General features: G+C 37.3%; 1 protein-coding gene across 2 annotated transcripts in view; it reads left to right on the top strand.

The window, feature by feature from the left end:
• WDR35 (WD repeat domain 35) overlaps nucleotides 1-20,301 on the top strand; it is a 46,584-nt gene that overhangs the window by 14,731 nt on the left and 11,552 nt on the right. For both annotated transcript variants that reach the window (XM_059833430.1, XM_059833424.1), the window contains 8 exons: nucleotides 1,404-1,464; nucleotides 10,868-11,012; nucleotides 12,250-12,319; nucleotides 13,073-13,126; nucleotides 14,945-15,054; nucleotides 16,644-16,854; nucleotides 17,441-17,521; nucleotides 17,653-17,789. In XM_059833430.1, the coding sequence (XP_059689413.1) occupies nucleotides 1,404-1,464; nucleotides 10,868-11,012; nucleotides 12,250-12,319; nucleotides 13,073-13,126; nucleotides 14,945-15,054; nucleotides 16,644-16,854; nucleotides 17,441-17,521; nucleotides 17,653-17,789 (869 nt within the window). The remainder of the gene's footprint in view (nucleotides 1-1,403; nucleotides 1,465-10,867; nucleotides 11,013-12,249; nucleotides 12,320-13,072; nucleotides 13,127-14,944; nucleotides 15,055-16,643; nucleotides 16,855-17,440; nucleotides 17,522-17,652; nucleotides 17,790-20,301) is intronic.

The following is a 20,301-nucleotide window of genomic DNA, read 5'->3' as shown; positions in this document are numbered from 1 at the left end:
ATATAAACATAATGGAAACCAACAAAAAAGAGTTTAAAAAGCCAGGTGTGGTTTCCTGTAGAGGTGGAGGCTCACCATATTTTTTGGAAAAAGAGAAATTTGAGGATGCTGGTGGAAAGTTTCTTATGAACAGAGAAATAAAAATACTATTTTTGAGAGGTGTTTATTGGTGGCAGAACCAGAAAAATGAATTGTTTAATGAAAAGAAATCCTTGTTCAAATCTTTTTCTTTGAAAGAATGAAGTTCATACAGGAGCTGAAAACCTAAATTCTGCCATTCTCATGTGATTAATAAGCTATCGATCTGTCGGTTTAAAGGGGTAAGCTGTACAGTTGCTGTAGTCTGCTACCACAATTACATGAATTGTTCAGGAGGTGAAAGAGCTATGAAGAACTAATTATCTTCCGTTTCCTGGAGAGTCAGGGTAACAGCTCTTAGGCGATTCAAGTTTTGGCAGCCCTGGTTTGTTTTTGTTTGTTTGGTTTTGTTTTTTTTAAATCCAAAGACTTTACTGTAGAAGTTGCTACTTAATTTCCACACTTCTCATTCAAGACATTCTTATTTCCCTGTGCAATCATCATAAAACTATTTAATCCTTGATTTAGGTCTGTAAAAATAAATACATCAGCAAGAACAATGAAGCAGTGGTGTCTAGGTCAATTTTTATTTATCTGCATCTTCCTGAGTTTAACAGATGAATCTGAGGTATCTGTGCTATCAAAGCCTTCCCGAGCAGGGTAACAAGAAGGGCAAAACTAACAAAACTCATCAGTTTTGCAGTATCTGCTATAGTGCAGGGTGGAGGGATAGCCTTATTCACAATTCTCCCCACACTGTAGCCCTCTTGGAGGTTCAAGGAGATTGAGGTCTGCAAAGGATGCAACAAGAGTCCTAACTTCTGGGAGCTGGCAAGGGGGTTTGTTGCAGTTTATTAGATTATCCTTTGCGTGAACAGCTAGGTGAGAGTTGAGTCACTGAGAAATTGCTGGTGTATCATGCTAGTCAATAATTGCAGTACAGTGTGTGCAGTACAATGTGTGCCCCACAGACCAGGGGGTGAGACACTGGCTGTCTTGCCTGCATGTTGTCTGTGGACCCTGCTGGTGGTACATCCTGCATATTGTATTTTGTCTGGTAAATTTGCTCCTTTGCTTGAAACAGCTGGTCGTTTTCCTGTTTTGTGTTTGGCTTCATTTATAGTGCTGATTGGCAAGTATCTCATTACTTCCATGCTTATGCTGCTTTGTATGTACTGCAGTCATGGTCCCTTTGTTTTCTGTTGCTGATCAGACTTAGACTGTGTGAAGTGTGGGTTGAGATACACCTTCACAGAAAACCTTGTACAGTTTACTAATTTACAAAAAATGTGGCAGTAATGACACTTGCTTTTTTTTCCATACAGTATGTGCTGGTTCTCTGCAATTCTATTGGCACTCCCTTGGACCCAAAATATATTGATATTGGTAAGCAACTTGCAATAGTCTTATTCTGTTGGGTTTTTTCTAGTCTTTATAATGAATTTCTTATGCAAGTCTGTTGTTCAATGAAACAGTCGCTGTGTGGTAACACCCATTGCATCCAAATGTTGTGACCTCCCACTTTATATGTGGTTGTAACTGTGATTTTATATTGGCATCTCACTTGTGTTTGGACTCTCCTTAAATGTAATAAACATGTAATCAGGGGTTCACATGTTGTGAACTGTAATTTGTGTTGGAAGAGATCTATTAATTACTCTGTTAATAAAAATAGTGGCTTATTCCTTGTAAAGTTGGCTAAACCAGTCCTGTAAAGTTGGCTAAACCAGTCCTATTCCTTGTAAAAGTTGGCTAAATTTAAACAGATTCTTCCAGTTAATACAAACTATTTGCAACGGAATTTTTAAAAATTGTTACTTTTCCTTTTTTTTTTTTTTAAATGGATGTTTTTGTGATTCATATTTTCCTTCACAACAGTGGTAAGTCAACTCCTTTTTAAGAAAATCTACTTTTTTGAAGAGGATCCTGTTTCTCAGAGCAATTGAAATAGTTTGATCTGGACTTTCATTTAAAAATACCATGTTGCTGCTTCCCAAATATCTTAAAGATCAATTTCTCATATTTCAGTGTTGATAATATCTTTTCCTTATCATCTTCCTCACAATCATTTTATCTAAATAGTTTCAGATTATAAATAAAAATCAAATAAAAAAAGAATCAGTAGATTATAACAGAAGTACAAAAATACCTCCAAATCCTAAATAGATCTGAATTACTGTTTGCTGCAGGCGTGGTACAGAACATTGCCAAGTAATTGCAAACCACTCTTTTCTGGGAGTTTTGCTAGAGAATAAAAATAATTGATTTTTTTACCTTCAAACAGATGAAGGAAGTGCAGACAAACTGATAATGTAATCAGCTTTTTCATAGAACCGTTTAGATTTTGGTTAATTAATTCACTTCTGTTTGTTCTGGTTTTTGCTTTATTTTTGGTTTGTTATCCAAATAGATCTGAATTTGGATTCAGGATAGACACTGTGAACCCCATTTGCAGTTTTCTTTTTGAAGCTTGATTCTTTGATTAACTTTTCTGTTTTGTTTAAAGGCTAAACCATTTGTAATTAAGTTTTAGCGAGAATATTTGGTTTTGAATGAGAGAGGAGAGTATAGTTGTTTACATGAAAAGTACATATGTATTTTTAGAACCTCTTAGCTAAAATGATGGTAAATAGAAGGTGTATTTGGCAGTAGACATCCAATGTGATTCAACTATGTTGGAAAGGTGGGATATGCTATGCCACTGCTGTGCTTGGTGGTATAGCACTTCCTGAGCACACTAAAATACTTAAGAAAAATAAATTACGTGCATGGTTGATACAGCAGAGAAGCATAGCCATACTGGAACAGGTTATGGATAAAAACAGATAGCTTATTGTAAACCTGGAAGAATTCCTCCCCACTTACTTTATTAATGTAAAGGTGTCTACTTAATATGTGTATATAGCTTTGGAACTTACATGCTCTGATTCTGCAGAAATTAGGCTTATTTTTTAACCAAACCAAATTCTTATCCCTACCTGTGCCAAAAAAAGATGTAGCTATTATGACAAGAAACCTTATGAACTTTTTTCAATGTAAATTGCCTCCTAGAGCCATTGTTTCATCCTCTCCGCAAGAAGTAATTCTTCTGTCTAAATCTCACTAGAGAAGTTAGTTCCAAGCCATAGTGCTGATACGTGGTGTTACAATTAAATGATAAACAGCCATTCTGTCTGATAAAATAAATGGGAAAAGTGTCTAGCAAAGTTTTGGTAAGACAAAAATGATGAGGAAAGTAAGGTGAAGAACTATAAGACAAGGTAGTAACAACAATTCACAGAAGAATATACGTAGGAAAAAAACCCCAAAGAATAGAAATAGTTGAGCTCATAAAGATGAATATTTTCCTCAACCAGTGCTACTAAAGAGTTTTATTATATATTAACTAAGTTTGTAAGTGTCATTTTTTACCATTGTTCAGTTTTTCAGTGACAACAGGAAGAAATCAGCTGTGAGTCAAATATATATTGTGAAATTCATGCCCTATATTGTAGATCATAATTAAAATGAAGAGTATCCTGCTCTGATGAATAAATTAGACTTCTTTGTCCTATGAAATGTTTATGGAATATCGTGGTACTTTTTAGTCTCATAATTTCTGTTTATGTCAATTGGATGCCCTCTTGCCACCTTTTGCAATAGGGGTGGCATGTGAGAATCTTAAGGAATAAAGTGTCCACGAAATTCAATACCAATAATTTTACAATGGATGGAGGGAAAAAAAAGCCCCAAAACCTGAGCACTGAAGTAAGATGATGTGGTGGGTGGTAGTGGTGTGGGTGGGGTGTCTGTTGTGTACCCCCTGTCCCATCTCCCCTCCTGATCAGATGTCTACACTGTATACACTGTATGTGCCTACTAGTCTCCTGGACTTACTTGACAGGTGGGATTGGGGCAGTGGGAGAAGGATTTGGGGACTTATAGGGAGTAGTTCATCTCGTTTCTACAGCTGGCATCTAAAATATGTTCAGTGAATCATTGCTGAAAGGGGTCTTTTGCTCTCTGTTGGGTACAAAGAAGCCCAGGGCAACCAGCTTATCTCTGTCAGAGTGTCTAAAATTAGGTGAGACGAATCCCACTCAAACAATCAAAATTAGCTTTGCATGTACACCTCTAACTCTGCATTTAAACTCTTTTCTTTGAATTTTTCTAGTGTTCTGTTTATGTGAGCTCTCTAAATCTATCTGTGATAGTTTTATTTATTTACATTATAAACAAAGGTATCAGTTTCTTTACGATTCCCCCATTACGAGCCGATTCCCCCATTACGAGCCGTCTCCTACAGCTGTCTGTACACAAAAGAATCTTCTCCAGCGACTCAAAACAGTTAAAGAGAAATGCTGTTTAACTGAAAAATGCTGTTGTTGTTCCAACTGTATTTGAATTGTTCTGAAGAGATTAAGCAATCTGGAAGAAGCTTCCCTTAGCTTAACTAAGCTTTCTGCAGTCTGCTTCTGTTCCCTCCAGTGTCAGAGGATCAGTTTAGTGCATAGATTTACAATGCTCTTTCCTACTGTGAGTTCATTTGTGAAAATGCTGGGCATTATAGCCTTCAACCTCATAGACTGGCAAATACTTGGTTAGGCATATTTGCATTTTTGAGTCCTGAAAAATTTCTGTAGTCTCAGTAGTTCAAACATAACAAGCAAGTCTTTCATTGCTGTATAGTAAACACAGCCAAAGATTCAACCTTTTTTTTTTTTTTTTAATATATGCATCCTGTAAGACTCCCTTGAAGTTAGCCCACCGAACTTACAGTAGGGACTGAAGATGAAGGTGAAAAGCAAATGCCTATAAATGCAATAGTTTTGGAACACATTGTGCTGGTTTTATCATAGTTCCTTTCCTTTTTTATAACCTTTGAAGATATAACTTTGTAGAACAACTTGAAGTATTTATAACATAAGGTCAATTTGTGCGAGGTGTAGACACTTGTACAGAGTCAAGGTCTTAATATACAGTATATCATGCTGTTTATCACAGTTGGAGCTTCTTGGCAGTAGAAAGTATAATTGTTCCAGTTTGACAGGGTGCTGAACTTCAGCAGCTGGCTGGCCTTGCTGAGGTCAATACAGAGAGAAGACCTTGTAAAACCTTAAAGGCAGAAGACCTTTCTGTAAGTTCTTTTAAGATTCCAGTTGGTTCACCATTTCTAACAAAATCATTATCCTTTTCTCATGTTTATAAATGGAAAAAAATCAGCTTTAAATCAATTATCAGGTGAGAGTAATCATTAATAGTTTAAGATATAAGCAGTACAAAAGTAAAATTAACATATCTCTTACTCAGGATAATTGAAGGGGTGTTATTGACTTAAGAAAAATATATTATCTGTCTGTGAAATTATTTTTCTTTCTACCAAAACAGTTTCTCAGGCTATTCTCTTTTAGTAAAGTGATAAATTGTTGCATTGAGTTCTGTCCAGAAAATAAGTTGCTTAGGTAATTTTTGTTTTGAACTCTTGTTCTTGCTTCAGACTTTGAAGTGCCATCTTTCAGAGTACTTTGAAAACACTTAGGTTGTTACTTTATTTGATGTTCATAAATGCTTACGAAACATGCCTTCTCATATAGTAGGATGTTCCTCATCAGACCACTCAATGTCTGTGTGCTCCTGCCTGTTCCTAAGTGGGCGCTCTTGACTGACATGGGTCCAAACTATATTTTTCAACTGGCTGTAATTACTGCAGATTGAACACACAATATCTTTGGGTTTTTTATCAGACTGCCCCTTGTTGGAATAGCAATCCCCTGACACTCCACTGAGCATAAAGATTTTACTCCTCCTTGAGACTTTAATGCCCTGCAGGTCTCTTGGGCTTTGACCTGGTAGGAAATTGATAGTGGAGAAAAAAGATTGCTAATCTGGGGATGCTAAGTAGCTGACAGAGCATTTGAATAATGCATCTGAGAACGTGTGTTAAGGCACAATTTGTACCAACTGTCAATTTATAGCATTTTATAAAATGGTTTCAATGAAGTGCTATTAATATCCTAATGACAAAGTAATTGTGACAGTGCGCAGTGTTTGATTCACCCCCAGGAGATGCAAATCTTACATTGTTGGGCTCTAAGCCAATAGTTCAAGAAGGTCTTGGAAAAAAAAAAATGCTTATTCCCATTATTCTGTTGAATTTTTAATTATGTCATTAGCTTTCTAATGCTTGCCTCTGCTAACGATGGCAAAAAAGGATTAATCAGGCATCATTATCTGGTGAAAGGCCATCACATCAACTTTCTTTAGACATTGATGGATGGTTACACCTTAAAGCTCTTCCTCATGTTGGTCTGTATTTTGTCCAAGGGCGTTTTTCTTCCTGTGCCTTGTTTTTAGTGTCCTTCACAATAGCCGGTGTTTGCTAGCCTATAAATTAGTCTTTTCTCCATTGTCTAGCATTATTATTATGTAACATCCTACTAAGATACAAAAATTAACCACCACAGTTTCTTCTGTGCTTGTTTCACAGACTCACAGGTTTTCAGTCGAAGTCCTTTCATGAATAACTAAATATAAACTACAGAAGGTTAAATATCTTGTTATATAATATCTTTTTTAATGGAAACACAACAGATGGTATCTGCTAAGAAAATGTCACTCAGGCTGGATTATATCATCTTCTTACATGTGCTTAGGAGCACCGACATAGTGGTGTTGAGTTATCTTTCACATGTGTGTTAGCACCCAGTGAAATGAATACAACAGCCTGATCAACATACAGGTGGATTAAAGGCAGAGTGCTGGAGTCATGCCTAGGTGTCTTGCCTCCCTCCTGGACACCTTAACAAGGATGACTGAACTACATGTGAAACAGCATTTAAATTGTTGTTACTTAAAGTTGATCACTTTAAAGTAAACTATAACTGATTTTTAGTATTTCTTCCTATTCGCTGGTCATTCATGAGTTGTCTCATGTACAGTTCAGTTGTGTCTGCTGCTGTCTGATGTTTTCTTCTATTTATGAGCTAAGACTTCTAGAGACATTTGAATCAAGCTCTAAAATTGTGTAGGTGCTATTGATCAGACTAAGGTTGTCCCAGTTTCTCAGGAACAGCCTGTAACAGGCTTGTATGAAAACAAGTTTAGTTTTGCGTCTGTCTGTCAGATTGCTTTCTTTCCATCAGATTTTGGTGGGATTATTTGTCTCTCCTGTGTTTGTGTATCCTATGTAATATACTAGAAAGTGTCTCAGCTTTTTCATGCAGCGAGTATAGTCATGCATTAAGTTCAGTTTCCATCTACTATTCTTTGAAGAAGATTAGACATGAAAGCAGGTGTTTTCTAACTGTTTTGAAGTGAGATGGAGTGAGTGTGGATGAAATACAGACATTGCAGAAGGTTATTTGAGATTGCTGGGTGTCTAAGAAATAAAGTTTCTCTCCTTCAGGGAGGAGGTTTTATGGAGGAACAGTGAAGAGAAATGAGGTGAGAAGAGAAAGAAGGGCCAGAGAAAACTTAAAGGGCAGTTGTTTCGCATGTTGGCCTTGTTTTGATGGGATGGTGTGTTTAATCCTTTTCAGTATTTGATCACTGAAAAGTAAGGCACCTGTTTAAATGTTTTCCATACATATTTTCAAGGTCTGAAAATTACGTATTAAGACATTAATACTGAAGTTAGCTATCTGCAAAATCAGCGGGAAGAGCTAGACAATCTAAGAAGTCCGCATGTTTAGCATGGAAAGCTGCTATGCAGTGGAAATGCTGAGCAGAGGAGTGCCCAAATCTCTTGCTTCCTTCTGACTTAAGGTGCTTCCTTTTCCGTCTGCTTAACAGTCAGAGCACAAATACTTTGAAGGACACTGATGCCCAAGTGAGCAGCATTTGCTGCTAAAATCAAGGCCACTGTATAAGATGATAATACTTCCCTACATTAAAGGAAGCGAAGTAGTTAAACCAGCTGCCTAGAAAGGGATTCTAGATCTTCCTCAGCCTGAAGGGTTTGAAATGAGCATTTTTCCTTTCCTAGGAAAGGACAAATCCCTTCTTTCTCTGCCCCAGCAACAGCCCAAACTTGGAGTGGCTGGGGTATCCTTTCCTGTGCTGAAGCTATGCTGTTATGCAGCCAAAAAAGAAAGCATTTTAGGAGCAGAGTGCAGCCCAATGATTAAGGCTCTGAGGTGAGAAGGGGGAATAGAATGGAATGGAATAGTTCAGTTGGAAGAGACCTACAATGGTCATCTAGTCCAACTGCCTGAGCACTCCAGGGCTGACCAGAAGTTAAAGCATGTTATTAAGGGCCTTGTCCAAATGCCTCTTAAACATTGACAGGCTTGCAGCATTGACCACCTCTCTAGGAAGCCTGTCCCAGGGTTTGACCACTCTTTCGGTAAAGAAATGCTTCCTAATGTCCAGTCTAGACTTGGATTTTAGTTTCTTTTTCCACAGATTTTTCTGTTTGGTTTTTTTGTGTGTGTGTGTTCTCTTGTTTAATGACTGTCCAGTAAAAAAATACTAAAGCAATTCTAGAAAAAATCCTGTATGTCCTACTTTTATTCAATTTTTTAAGCTATATAGGTAATTTTGTAAAAGCATTAGGTCCCACATATAGATACTGCTTTTCCAGATGTGTTTTTGAAGGGATCTGATCCTGATGATTGTGTCTGTCTGCTGTGTATCCCTCTCCCTATGATTTCATATTTGGCTTAAATCCGATCATCGTTTAGCCTGCTGTTGCAAAGAAGGGAAGGCCCTGCCCACCATGCTGGCTGCTCATTCCCACCCTCTCCAACGTTTGTGATTCTCTCTTTAATCCAACTTAAACTAATATTTTATTTATTTAATTTTGAGGTCAGTTAGATGAATGAACTGATCCAACTTACTCTGTGGTCAAGCTACTGCTAGAGCTGATATAAAAGAAGTGGCAGGGAAATGTGTCAGGAGTTGATGTGTGGGTTTTTTTGACAGCAACAATCAGTTTAAGTCTTAGGCATGTTCATAAAATGCCTAATTGATTGTATTCCTCTGGATAAAGCATAGATGTGTTCCCATCTTGTTTCTGGATCGCAACAGAGCCTGTGTGAACATCCTTTTTTCTCAGATTGGTGTGCTTTGAGGTGTGCACAAATGAGTAAGTTTAGGCTCCGTGGAAGCTGTAGGTCAAATGGGGAGTCACCTGGTGAGTCTGAGGAATGCCCCTGGCTTTCAGATGTGGACTTGGCTTAGCATTGTCTTGGAGTAAAGTGTTTAAACATTGACTAAGCTGAGTCCAAATACAAGGCTTAGTACTAAAATTTTGTGATTTGAGCAAGAGGAAACCTTATTCCCTCACAGGTCAGGAGATTGTCTTATTTCATTTTTAAAGGATAAAAGCATTGATTGTTATTGCACGTACAGCTGCAAGGTAATAAAAGAACAGAGCAAATACATAGAACTTATTAATGCTGTTAATGAAACAGAGGAGACTGTATCCTTCAGTTGTATGTGACTAATTATTGAAATTAATGTGTTATAAGTATATGTAATATACTGAGTTGCATATAATATAAACTATTGTACTACTCACATGTTAAGCATCATCGCTAAGCCTTCTTATCCAGTATTTACATTTATACTAAAAAGTATTCTAGAGCCATCACGTAGCTTATATAATCCTCTTGGTTTCAAAGAAATAAAATCTGTTCAACCAGTCTTCCCCCATCTGTCTCTCGTAGCACTGCTCTTCTTTATGGCAGGCTTATAGCTCCCTCCAGAGTTCTGTTCTGTGCTCAAATACAGAAGAAATTGAGATTCACTTCAAAGAATCAGATTTTGTGCTCACAACATGTTATCTGTATGACTCAGTGTTTCACTAACAGGCTGGGCTACACAATTATTCGGAATGTGCCTGTTTTGTCTGGTAGCATCTGATTTACTTGTAGAATTTGAAGATATTGGGGGATTTACTTAATAGATTTCTACATTTTTCTATGCCTTTTTATGTGCATTCACTGGTTTTCAGAAAGATGAAGCAAAGGATTGTAAAAGGAAAAAGAAAGAGTCAAGACAGTGTATTATAAATAATAATGTAATGATCTGAGTGCATATATATTTTTTTTTTTTTTTTTTTTGTTCACCGAACATTGACAGCAGGAATGAGACACTCAATTTATCTACATATTCTAAATGGGCTTAGGGCTAAAGTAAAGAAAATGCCCTATGCTGTGATCTTTGGACGCAACGAAGTAAGACTAAGCACAAATTTTGCTAAATACTTAATTTGCTGCCATGAAGCTAAAGAATTGTTATTTGGCCCAGCTATTAACTAAGATACAAACAGCATTTCTAGGTCTTGTCTAACTCAAGATTTATTAACAGTTTTTAAGTGGTGCTAATCAAAGAATCTCTTCTAGATTGTCAACTCTTGAGTAGTCTTCATTTTATTTATATTTGAATAATTACAAATATGCCAGATATGGATGTATTTTGTGGATCTTGTTAGAGACTTGAGATATTCCTGAACTGGTCATTAACCTGAAAATTTGTCTATATGTATTTGCTGTCTTCTGCATTAGCGCATGCAAATTTGCTGAATTAATAGGGATAAAAGTGTTAACTTTAAAATCAGAGCTTGTAAAGAATTTCTCTGTTCTGAACAAGGCCATAAGGCCCTAGTGAAATTTCTTAGCAATTAATGAAAACTGCTGCTAGGTTATGTGTGATGTGGCTTTTGTTTTGGTGGTTTTTTTTGTTTGTTTGTTTTATTGCTTTTAACCTATGGAGATATGGTTTCATCCTTCTGAGAAAAAGTTTACAAATTAGCATCTAGTCCAGTATTTGCTGCACTAATTTTACAACCATTTGGGTTTCATAACAGGGCCGTTGTTTGTCACAATGACCAAAACACATGTGATAGCAGCTTCAAAAGAAGCGTTTTACATCTGGCAGTATCGTGTGGCCAAGAAGCTCACAGCAATGGAAATTAATCAGGTAGCACGGACCAGAAAAGAAGGCAGGGAAAGGTTTGTCCTAAGTCTTTGTCATTTTCCTTCCTTTGCATTGGTCTTGTTGATAAAGGTAGATTCTCCCATGCCTAAAACATGAACTCCTCTCTTCTCAGTTTTTTAGTCAGATTGGTTGAGTTGCAGGCCTGTAAGATTTAATACTAAAGAGTAGTTTTTCATAACAAATATGTGTTTGTTATCCAAATATCTTAAACTTTTTTGGATTAGTTCCTGTTCAGTGTCTCCATTTGCTCGCTGTGTGCTTCCCTTAGAGCTGTGTGTCTTGATGCTTTTTTTTTCTCCCTTTTTTTTTCTTCCATACTCTTAGTTTCTAGGCAGCTGTATTCCCTCTGATAACTTTAACTGCTTCTTGTGTGTCAGTGGCTGTACGGACATAGTCTATCCAGCTAGTTTTTCTCTGAATACACTTGTGTCTGATTGTATCTTTGACATCTAATCCTGTATGGACTTTTATCCTCTCAATCTAAACAAGCCAAAGTCAACATCATCTTGCCTCCAAAATATTTCCTTCCCAGGTGCTCATTAGTGGCATTAACTTTTGTCACCTCCACAAGCTTGCAACTTTATGATTTTCTTTTGTGTTATTTTATGTATTCTTCCATAGAGACACTATGGCATCTTTCTATAAATCTACCATCTCCTGTCACCATATATCCGTAATAATGAGTAATTATTTGTAATAACTTACATTGTTCTAGTGCCTGAATGTCTTAGCCTTGGACAAGATTGTAAATTTGATAGAATTACTAAAAAAGTAAATATTGTAATTCAGCATAAACGGTGATTTTAGTGTTCTAAAATCCTTCCTAATGCTACTTTTTAAGGCAAAAGAGAAGTTATGATGAAGTATTGAATACAGTAATACGTAAGTTTTGTGGATATGAAGGTGAAGGTCTTCATAAGTATGGAGAAGAGCCTGAGGAAATATTGAAGTGCACATTTGAAAAGAAACAATTGGGGTGGTTGATGGTTTGCAGGAACTTCTTGTTGCAGAATCAAAGTGTATAGATCATATGGGAATAGGCTGTGAAAGTGAAAGCAAGTACTGTATCTTTGTATCAATACAAAGCAGGGTTATCAAAGGGGATACTACTGAAACGTAAGAACAGGCATAGCTTTTATTCTCTTTTCCAGTTGCAATGATTTCGTCTCCAAGGATTGAAGATACCTATATGCTATCAAAAATGATCCTTTCTTTGGACTCACTTTTTCTTCTAACTTTCCTTTTCTACAGGATTTATCATATTGATGACACCCCTTCAGGATCTGCAGATGGACACCTTGATTACAGCAGAGCTATTGAAGTGAGTGATGTTTCTAACTAGTTTATTGTGGTGTCACTGGTAGCTTGAAAGAGAAGTAGTTAGCATTGCTTTACTTATTTTCATAGATTTTCATAAGTAGAAGTGGACATACTTAAGCTTTCTTTTACTTCTACCTTTTGTACATAAGTGGTTTTTTCTTCCCTCTTATTAGTCTGTTGTTACTGTGTTATTAGGTATTACTGAAAATATACACCAAACTGTAGGGAACATAGAAAAACTATATTCTGGGGTCCAATGTATAGACACCTGCTGTCTTGGTGAGAAGCAGCTCCCCTTAGTTCAACAAAGTATAAGCTTGTTGAAACTCAATAACCCTTGTAATCTTTTCTAGTACTTCCGACCTTTTTTCACTGTGTGTGTGTGCGCGCGTTCGTGCTTGCTTTTGTACTTACTGATATACCTAAAATTAATTACAGGCCTCACAAGTCAGGGATAGTTGCCTTCTTGTGTTTTCTGTAAAACACCTGTTAGGTTTTGTGTTTCTTATTTTTCTGGAGGAGGGGCGGGAGAAGAAAAGAAGCTCTTTAATATTAATTATTGTAATAATTCCCATAACAAAGGCTAACAATATAATAAACCATCCATTTACTGTGTACTGACAGGGTTTGATAACCCCTTTACATGTGGATACGTAGCAACATTCTTAATATATTTAAATAAAACTTCTTTCTTTAGCAGTGCATTCTTACTGTTGCATTAAAACTGATATTGATATTGCTTGTATACTTTCAGGGAACAAGAGATCCAATTTGTGCAATAACAGCATCTGATAAGATACTACTTGTGGTAAGTTACATGATTAAAATAACTTAATTGCCTCTTGTGCTTGTAGGCAGGAGATTATTCTGCAATGTGTTCATAAGCAAACATAATTTCAAAGCATTTCTGAATTTAGAACTTAGATGAAACCTCTTTCTAGATGTCTTCAGAGATAACTTCAACAGGTTCTTCTGTTAACCTGGACTCTTTCTTTAGGAGGGCTCATTCACTAAGTGCTTACAATTTAAGTACAGACTAGTTGACTGAGTTAGTACTTATACGTAGGGTCTGATAAGGATTTAATTCTGTAATCTGAGTCTCTTCTAGGCTGTATGTAAAAGCACAAAGATTTACAAAGTTTGTCTGTTTACATATTAATGGTGTAGTGTATGATGATGATAGATAATATCACATGTATGTAGTATGCTAGATACATTTTAATACATTTATGGATTATACATATGTATTATGTATGAGGTATTGTATCATGCCAGAGAGTTGGTGCGTTTGTTTTTCCGATCTGAAAAGAGTGATCTTGTTAGATGAACAGACATACCGGTGGGCTTTAAAACAAGCTAACCAGGCAGAACAAAGATAGCAAAAGAACATTGTTTCTTCATTTTATCCATCTTCCCAAGAAAGATGTTGATGTTTTCCCATGTTCCTACTCCAATGATTTCTTTTTTTTTTTGCTTTTATATCCTTTGACTGGATTTTACAAAATCAGTGGGTCACGGGGAAAAAACATGAATGAAAAAAGTGTGACAGTTAGTAGATGACTATGGCATTCTGTTCGTGCTTGAAGAATAAGAGTGAGAAAATGAAATTAAGAGGAAAATTAATCAGTGACTTTGATTAAAAGGAAAGGAATGAGAGGATATGACTTTGAGACTAAATCTGGATAAATGTGCTGAAGCTGAATGCCTATTACAGTGGTTAGATTTTTTTAACACTTCTGACCAAATCTGCTTTTCAGTTTATAGAGTATACAGACGTGAAAAAGCTAAAGATGAAAGGTGGTTTATGTTGAGGATTTTAGGGGTGGCTTTGGGGGGTAAAAAAAAAAAAGGACAAAAGTTTGGACTATCTTTAATATTGACTCATTTCCAGCATAAGGGTTAAACAGTAGGTAAAATAAGCTGAATATGTTGTTCAGTCTACAGAAACACTATGAGAAAATAGTGGCAATGATTATTTCAGCCCAGGGGTGTCAAAATCACTTTAGACTGTTGGCATGACAGTGTCTTGACACAGGGCATGGGTGTGTCATTTGGCAAAATAAAGATAAACCAGATTGGTACTTAGATTTGTTTGCTGTTACTCAAGCCTTTGAATAACCAGTATATTTTACAGCATTTACTTTTAAAGCTAGCTCAGGTCTTGAAGCATTGTGAGTCTTGTTAGCACGCAGACAGCACTACATGAACACAGCTGTACCGCTTTCAGACCCGAGCTGGTACTGTCATATGGCACTGTTTGAATGGATTTACCAGCATGAGACAGGGATCTTTTTAGTGTTCTCCTTTTTTGTTATCTAGACCGTGTCTGAAGGTTCATGGGTAATTGTTGGGCTCCTGAAACTGTTCTGTGGGCTGTATGTGGACTATGGCTTTTCATTTTAACATCCCTCATTTAAGCAGATCTGTAAATTGTAGCATCTTAAGAGAGTATCTTGTTTAAATAGCAGAATTTGGAACTTTTAGGGTGATGATATTTCTTCTCTCCACTTCTGCTCTGTCACTTATCCAAAAACTCCTTTGTCTAGGACAGCATATAAAAAAAACCTTTTTGAAGAGTTTATTGATGGAAAAATTCTCTCAATAAGCAAGCATTGCTTTTCTCTAGGGAAGAGAATCCGGCACTATTCAGAGATACAGTCTTCCTAGCGTTGGTATAGTACAGAAGTATACCCTGAACTGTCGTGCATATCAGCTGTCTTTGAATTGCAACTCCAGGTAAGTTACAGATCTGCTTCTAATGCAGGTATCCGATTTTAAAATAAACTACTACAATTTGTGAAAATACTAATTCTATGAATTCTATGATTCTATAATAATTATGTACTAATTTTACTTTAATATTAACTATTTATTATTTTTAGTTGTTTTTAATGGTTACTTAACCATTCATTTATTACTGATTAATTATACCTGGCCAGTCAGATTGCTCTGAGAGACTGTGTTAGTAAACCTCTCTTATGTTTTGAACTCTTTAGGGTGTGTGTGGGAAGTTTAAGGAAACATATACATGAAAATATTTTTGTTTTATTAGATGAACCAAACATAAGCTTCCTGTGGTCATGACATGAATTGATGAAATTATGTCATAAACCAAAATTTTATATCTCTAAGGCTTTTTCTATTTCTGTGTCCTTCTAATGCCTGGAAACTTTGTTCATCCAATGTTAATTTTCCATTGTTACAAGCTGTAGCTGGTGGCAATACTTCTAGCAAGACTGGTTTTCCTAAGCTTCAGCTGTGCCAGTACTGAAGTTGCTTTCTATTAACAGCTATATTTTTGCAAGAGAGAGTGAGAGTGTTGGCAGAAAAGACAAAAATATACTGACTAAAGAGGACTTGTAAGACCATTTTAATCACTTCAAAAAAACTTTATAATTTCAAACAAAATTCATAATGCATGTGTAGATTGCTCACCTTTTTAGATATAGTCCAAAAATAGATTGCTTCACTTCAAAGGCAATGTGATCTAGCCAGAGCCACATTAGTTTTGTTTTGAACCCAAGCTGTTTCCTTCCCAAATGACTTTGTGCTACTGAAAAACTCTCAGATCCGTAAGTGTTTGGAAGTTAATTTTCTAAATTGCTTTTGAAATTTTAATAGAGATTAATGGTGTCTAAATACCTTTCAATATTTAGAAATGCTTTTAAAATGGCTTTGTAGTAAATACAGGCTACTATGATTCAGAGAACGACTATGTAACTGGAAATTTTCAAATGTAACCCTTTAAAATACGGGAAAAACATAATTTCTAAATTACTTCAAAGATTAATTGGATTATACTTCATATTGTCTGGAAAAAAACTAAAGAATACCCTTTGTAGAAATACAAGAAATCCTGCTTTAGAGATTAACAGTCTGCATTACCACACTGTCTTTTTAATTTAAGAATCTGCTTCATTGCCTCCTAGTAAATAATGAAAAACAATTCTGTATAGTTATTAATTTTGGGCTCTGACAAGAAAAGTTTGGGGAGGGGCAGAACCTGCAATTTACTCAACTTGATATGTGAAGTATTATATCTGGATTTTCAAAATGGTGAAAGAAAAGTGGGCGTATTTCAGAACCTTTGCGGGGCCAGATCCTGTATGAGCAGATGAAAAACTTCTTTCCATGTCTCTGGTCTCTCTCTGCTGTGCAGATAAACGAAAATCACATGCATCTCACTGAATCTATGGAATTATGCTGGTAGTGGATTAGAGGGGAAATTTGGCCTGAGTGTGCCAGTTTAGGGAACTATTTCAGATTTACAACCTTGAATAATATTATTTAGCTGTCTTATTTTTTCTTCCTTTGTTTTTCTGTAGTCGTGTTGCTATCATAGACCTTTCAGGTGTTTTGACTTTCTTTGACTTGGATGCACGGGTAGTAGACAGTACAGGACAGCAAGTGATAGGTGAGCAGCTGAAACTGGAACGCAAAGATGTCTGGGATATGAAATGGGCCAAAGATAACCCAGATTTGTTTGCAATGATGGAGAAAACAAGAATGTATGTTTTCAGAAACTTGGATCCGGAGGTAAATATTAACATACATAAACTACTCATTTTACAAATTTGCTTCTAAGTTAGTGGCTCTGTGTTGAACAGCATTATTCTTGTGCTTACCATTCAACTAGGCAAGTGTTGATGTAAAACTTGCTTCTGGAAATCTCAAAATGTTGTCAGCTCTAATGTGGGAGTGTTGTTCAGGAACAAATAAGTAAAGTGAACTATCAGTCCTGGAAAGAGAAAAATGCTGTCATATTTTTCTTAAATGTATGAGATATTTTCAGAAGCATTTTTTTTGTATGCTTTGGAAAATACAAACACAATTTTAGTAAAGATATTTGTAAAACACAGTTCAGTTGAATCTAAATATTGGCGGGTGTTCTTCTATCTCTTGGTCGTAATTTAGTTATAGAAGATGTGAGGATTTTTAATTATGTCTGTGTATATGGGATTGTCAATAATGTTAATGATTTTAGTACTTGTATCCTATTGGAATGCAATAAAATCCTACTTTGGAGAAGAAGAAAGTCTCTTTATGTATACCTAACAGATTTGGTTATGATTTAATCAGACAGCATACAAGTTCATTCCTTTGTAACTTATTTGACTTTAAGGAACCTATACAAACTTCTGGATATATTTGCAACTTCGAAGATTTAGAAATAAAATCTGTTCTTTTGGATGAAATATTAAAGGTAAGTGTAATTAATTTTATTTTGTAGGAAAAGTTGGTGTCTGTCTTAATGATTTGAACAGTAGAGATCTATGTTGGGTGAAAATAAAGGTGTCATGGAATAAAATTATGTTTCTTTATCCATTATGTTAGAATCCTGAACATCCTAACAAAGATTACATCATCAATTTTGAGATTCGGTCATTACGAGACAGTCGAGCATTGATTGAAAAAGTTGGCATTGAGGAATCTTCCCAATTCATAGAAGACAATCCACATCCCAGACTTTGGTAAAATCTCTTTATAAGCCAACTTTGTTTAAATTTGTGTTCTTTTGTATTCTTTTTCTGTTCAGACAGATCTGCTATTAAAGTCCAAAACCTCAAATCAAAACCAGCCAAAGCAGTATACATCTTAAACAGAATCATTTAAGAAAAAGAAAAAAACCCAAAAGTAACACTGCTCAGCTGCAATCTGAAGGGCTGCTATTCGAACTGAGAACATCTCTTCATTGGGCTGAACCACCTCCAAAGGAGTATGACAGCGTTGAGGGAAGGCCCAAAGAGAACCTTGCAGTCCCCTGCTAGCCTGGCTCCCCACCTCTTTTGGAATTGATGTGTTTGGGCAGTTTCAAGCTGTGTGGCGTAGTGATTTCCCAGAATGCAAGGAAGTGAGGTTTTTGTTCCTGAGCATTTGAGAATTCATGTTTCAGGAGATGCTGAGCAAGTGTTCAAGACTCCTCAGCAGCCATCGTAAAAAAGAACTTGGGACCAGTGCTTCCCCAGGCTCCTAGTTCTTGAACCCAATGTCGTGGTTTAGTCCCAGCCGGACTCATCACCACACAGCTGCTCACTCACTCCCCTTCCTCAGCTGGACAGGAGAGAGAAAATAGGAGGAAAAGGCTTGTAGGTCGAGATAAGGACATAGGGAGATCACTCGCCAATTATCATCATGGGCAAAATAGACTTGACTTGGGGAAATTAGTTTAATTTATCACCACTCAAAATCAGAGTAGGATAATGAGAAATAAAACCAAATCTTAAAAAACCAACACCTTCCCCCCACCCCTCCCTTCTTCCCGGGCTCAACTTCACTCCCGATTTTCTCTACCTCTTCCCCCCAAGTGGTGCAGGGGGACGGGGAATGGGGGTTGCGGTCAGTTCATCACACCTTGTTTCTGCCACTCCTTCCTCCTCACACTCTTCCCCTGCTCCAGCGTGGGGTCCCTCCCACGGGAGACAGTTCTGCACGAACTTCTCCAACGTTCATCCTTCCCATGGGCTGCAGTTCTTCACGAACTGCTCCAGCATGGGTCCTTTCCACGGGGTGCAGTCCTTCAGGAACAGACTGCTCCAGCGTGGGTCCCCCGCAGGGTCACAAGTCCTGCCAGCAAACCTGCTCCAGTGTGGGCTCCTCTCCCCATGGGTCCACAGGTCCTGCCAGGAGCCTGCTCCAGCGTGGGCTTCCCATGGGGTCACAGCCTCCTTTGGGCATCCACCTGCTCCAGCATGGGGTCCTCCACGGGCTGCAGGTGGATATCTGCTCCACCGTAGACCTCCATGGGCTGCAGGCACACAGCCTGCCTCACCATGGTCTTCACCAGGGGCTGCAGGGCAACCTCTGCTCCGGCGCCTGGAGCCTCTCCTCCCCCTCCTTCTTCACTGACCTTGGTGTCTGCAGAGTTGTTTCTCTCACGTATTCTCACTCCTCTCTTCTCCGGCTGCCTCATCCCAGTTTTTTCCCCCCCTTCTTAAATATGTTATCCCAGAGGCGCTACCACTGTTGCTGATTAGCTCGGCTTTAGCCAGTGGCAGATCCGTCTTGGAGCCGGCTGGCATAGGCTCTGTCAGACACAGGGGAAGTTTCTAGCAGCTTCTGACAGAAGCCACCTCTGTAGCCCCCCCGCTACCAAAACGCTGCCACGCAAACCCAATACACCCAAAAAAGTGGGCTGTTATTAAATTGGAACTCTACGATTTTATGAATGTTGTAGTACCTAGAATGGAAGGCATGCTGTGTGTGTGTCACGGTAGCGAGTATAGGGTACAGGCTCAGGACATCTTTTTGCTCTATGCTGAATGAGACCCAAAACGCAGTGCTCCCTGGTTTTAGGGACGAATCTAAAGGAAAAGCAAAAGTTGGCAGAAAGCTAACTTTAAGTTGGTTAAACTAAAATTCAGATTGGTCATAAGTTGAGAGGGTATTTATTTATTTCTATATTTTATGTGGAACCTTGATGACAAAGAGGTTAAAACCCAGTAAAGGGAACACATTAGAATGATAACAAGATAAGAGCAGTTGACTAACCTTGTAGCATTTTGGACAAACCATAAAGGAAAGAAATGAGAAGGGCTGGGTACATTAATCATGTTATGATGCAGCCTCTCAGAATAATCTGAGAAAAGGAGATGTTGGCATGTTTAAACTAAACATGGATTCAGCTACTAAACTGAACTTGAAAAGCCTGCACAGCAAACATGTCAGAGTAAACCTGTGAAAACAGGAGTTCTGGAAATCTATTTAGTATCCTGTGTCGTAGGGGCTGGAAGACTAAATGCCTCAGTAGATAATTTAATGAAAAGTCAGTAGCAGAAACTAAAACTTCATTGACAAGTTACTTGTTGAATGATGCCCATTCTCTTTAATTCTCTGGAGACTGTTTTTCTGTCTGTACCTTTCTTTAGTAATTTTGGTTCTGTTTTGAAGCTAACTGATTTCTTGCAGTATTGGATGTTTGGCTTGCATCAAGGGGGGTCCTCTATTAATTCTGACAGTTCAGAGGGGAATTTAGAATTGCTGAAA

Source organism: Gavia stellata, chromosome 2, assembly GCF_030936135.1.
Source record: "Gavia stellata isolate bGavSte3 chromosome 2, bGavSte3.hap2, whole genome shotgun sequence".
Classification (NCBI taxonomy): Eukaryota; Metazoa; Chordata; class Aves; order Gaviiformes; family Gaviidae; genus Gavia; species Gavia stellata.
The sequence above is the reverse complement of the archived record's forward strand: the minus strand, read 5'-3'. Positions and strand labels throughout refer to the sequence as shown.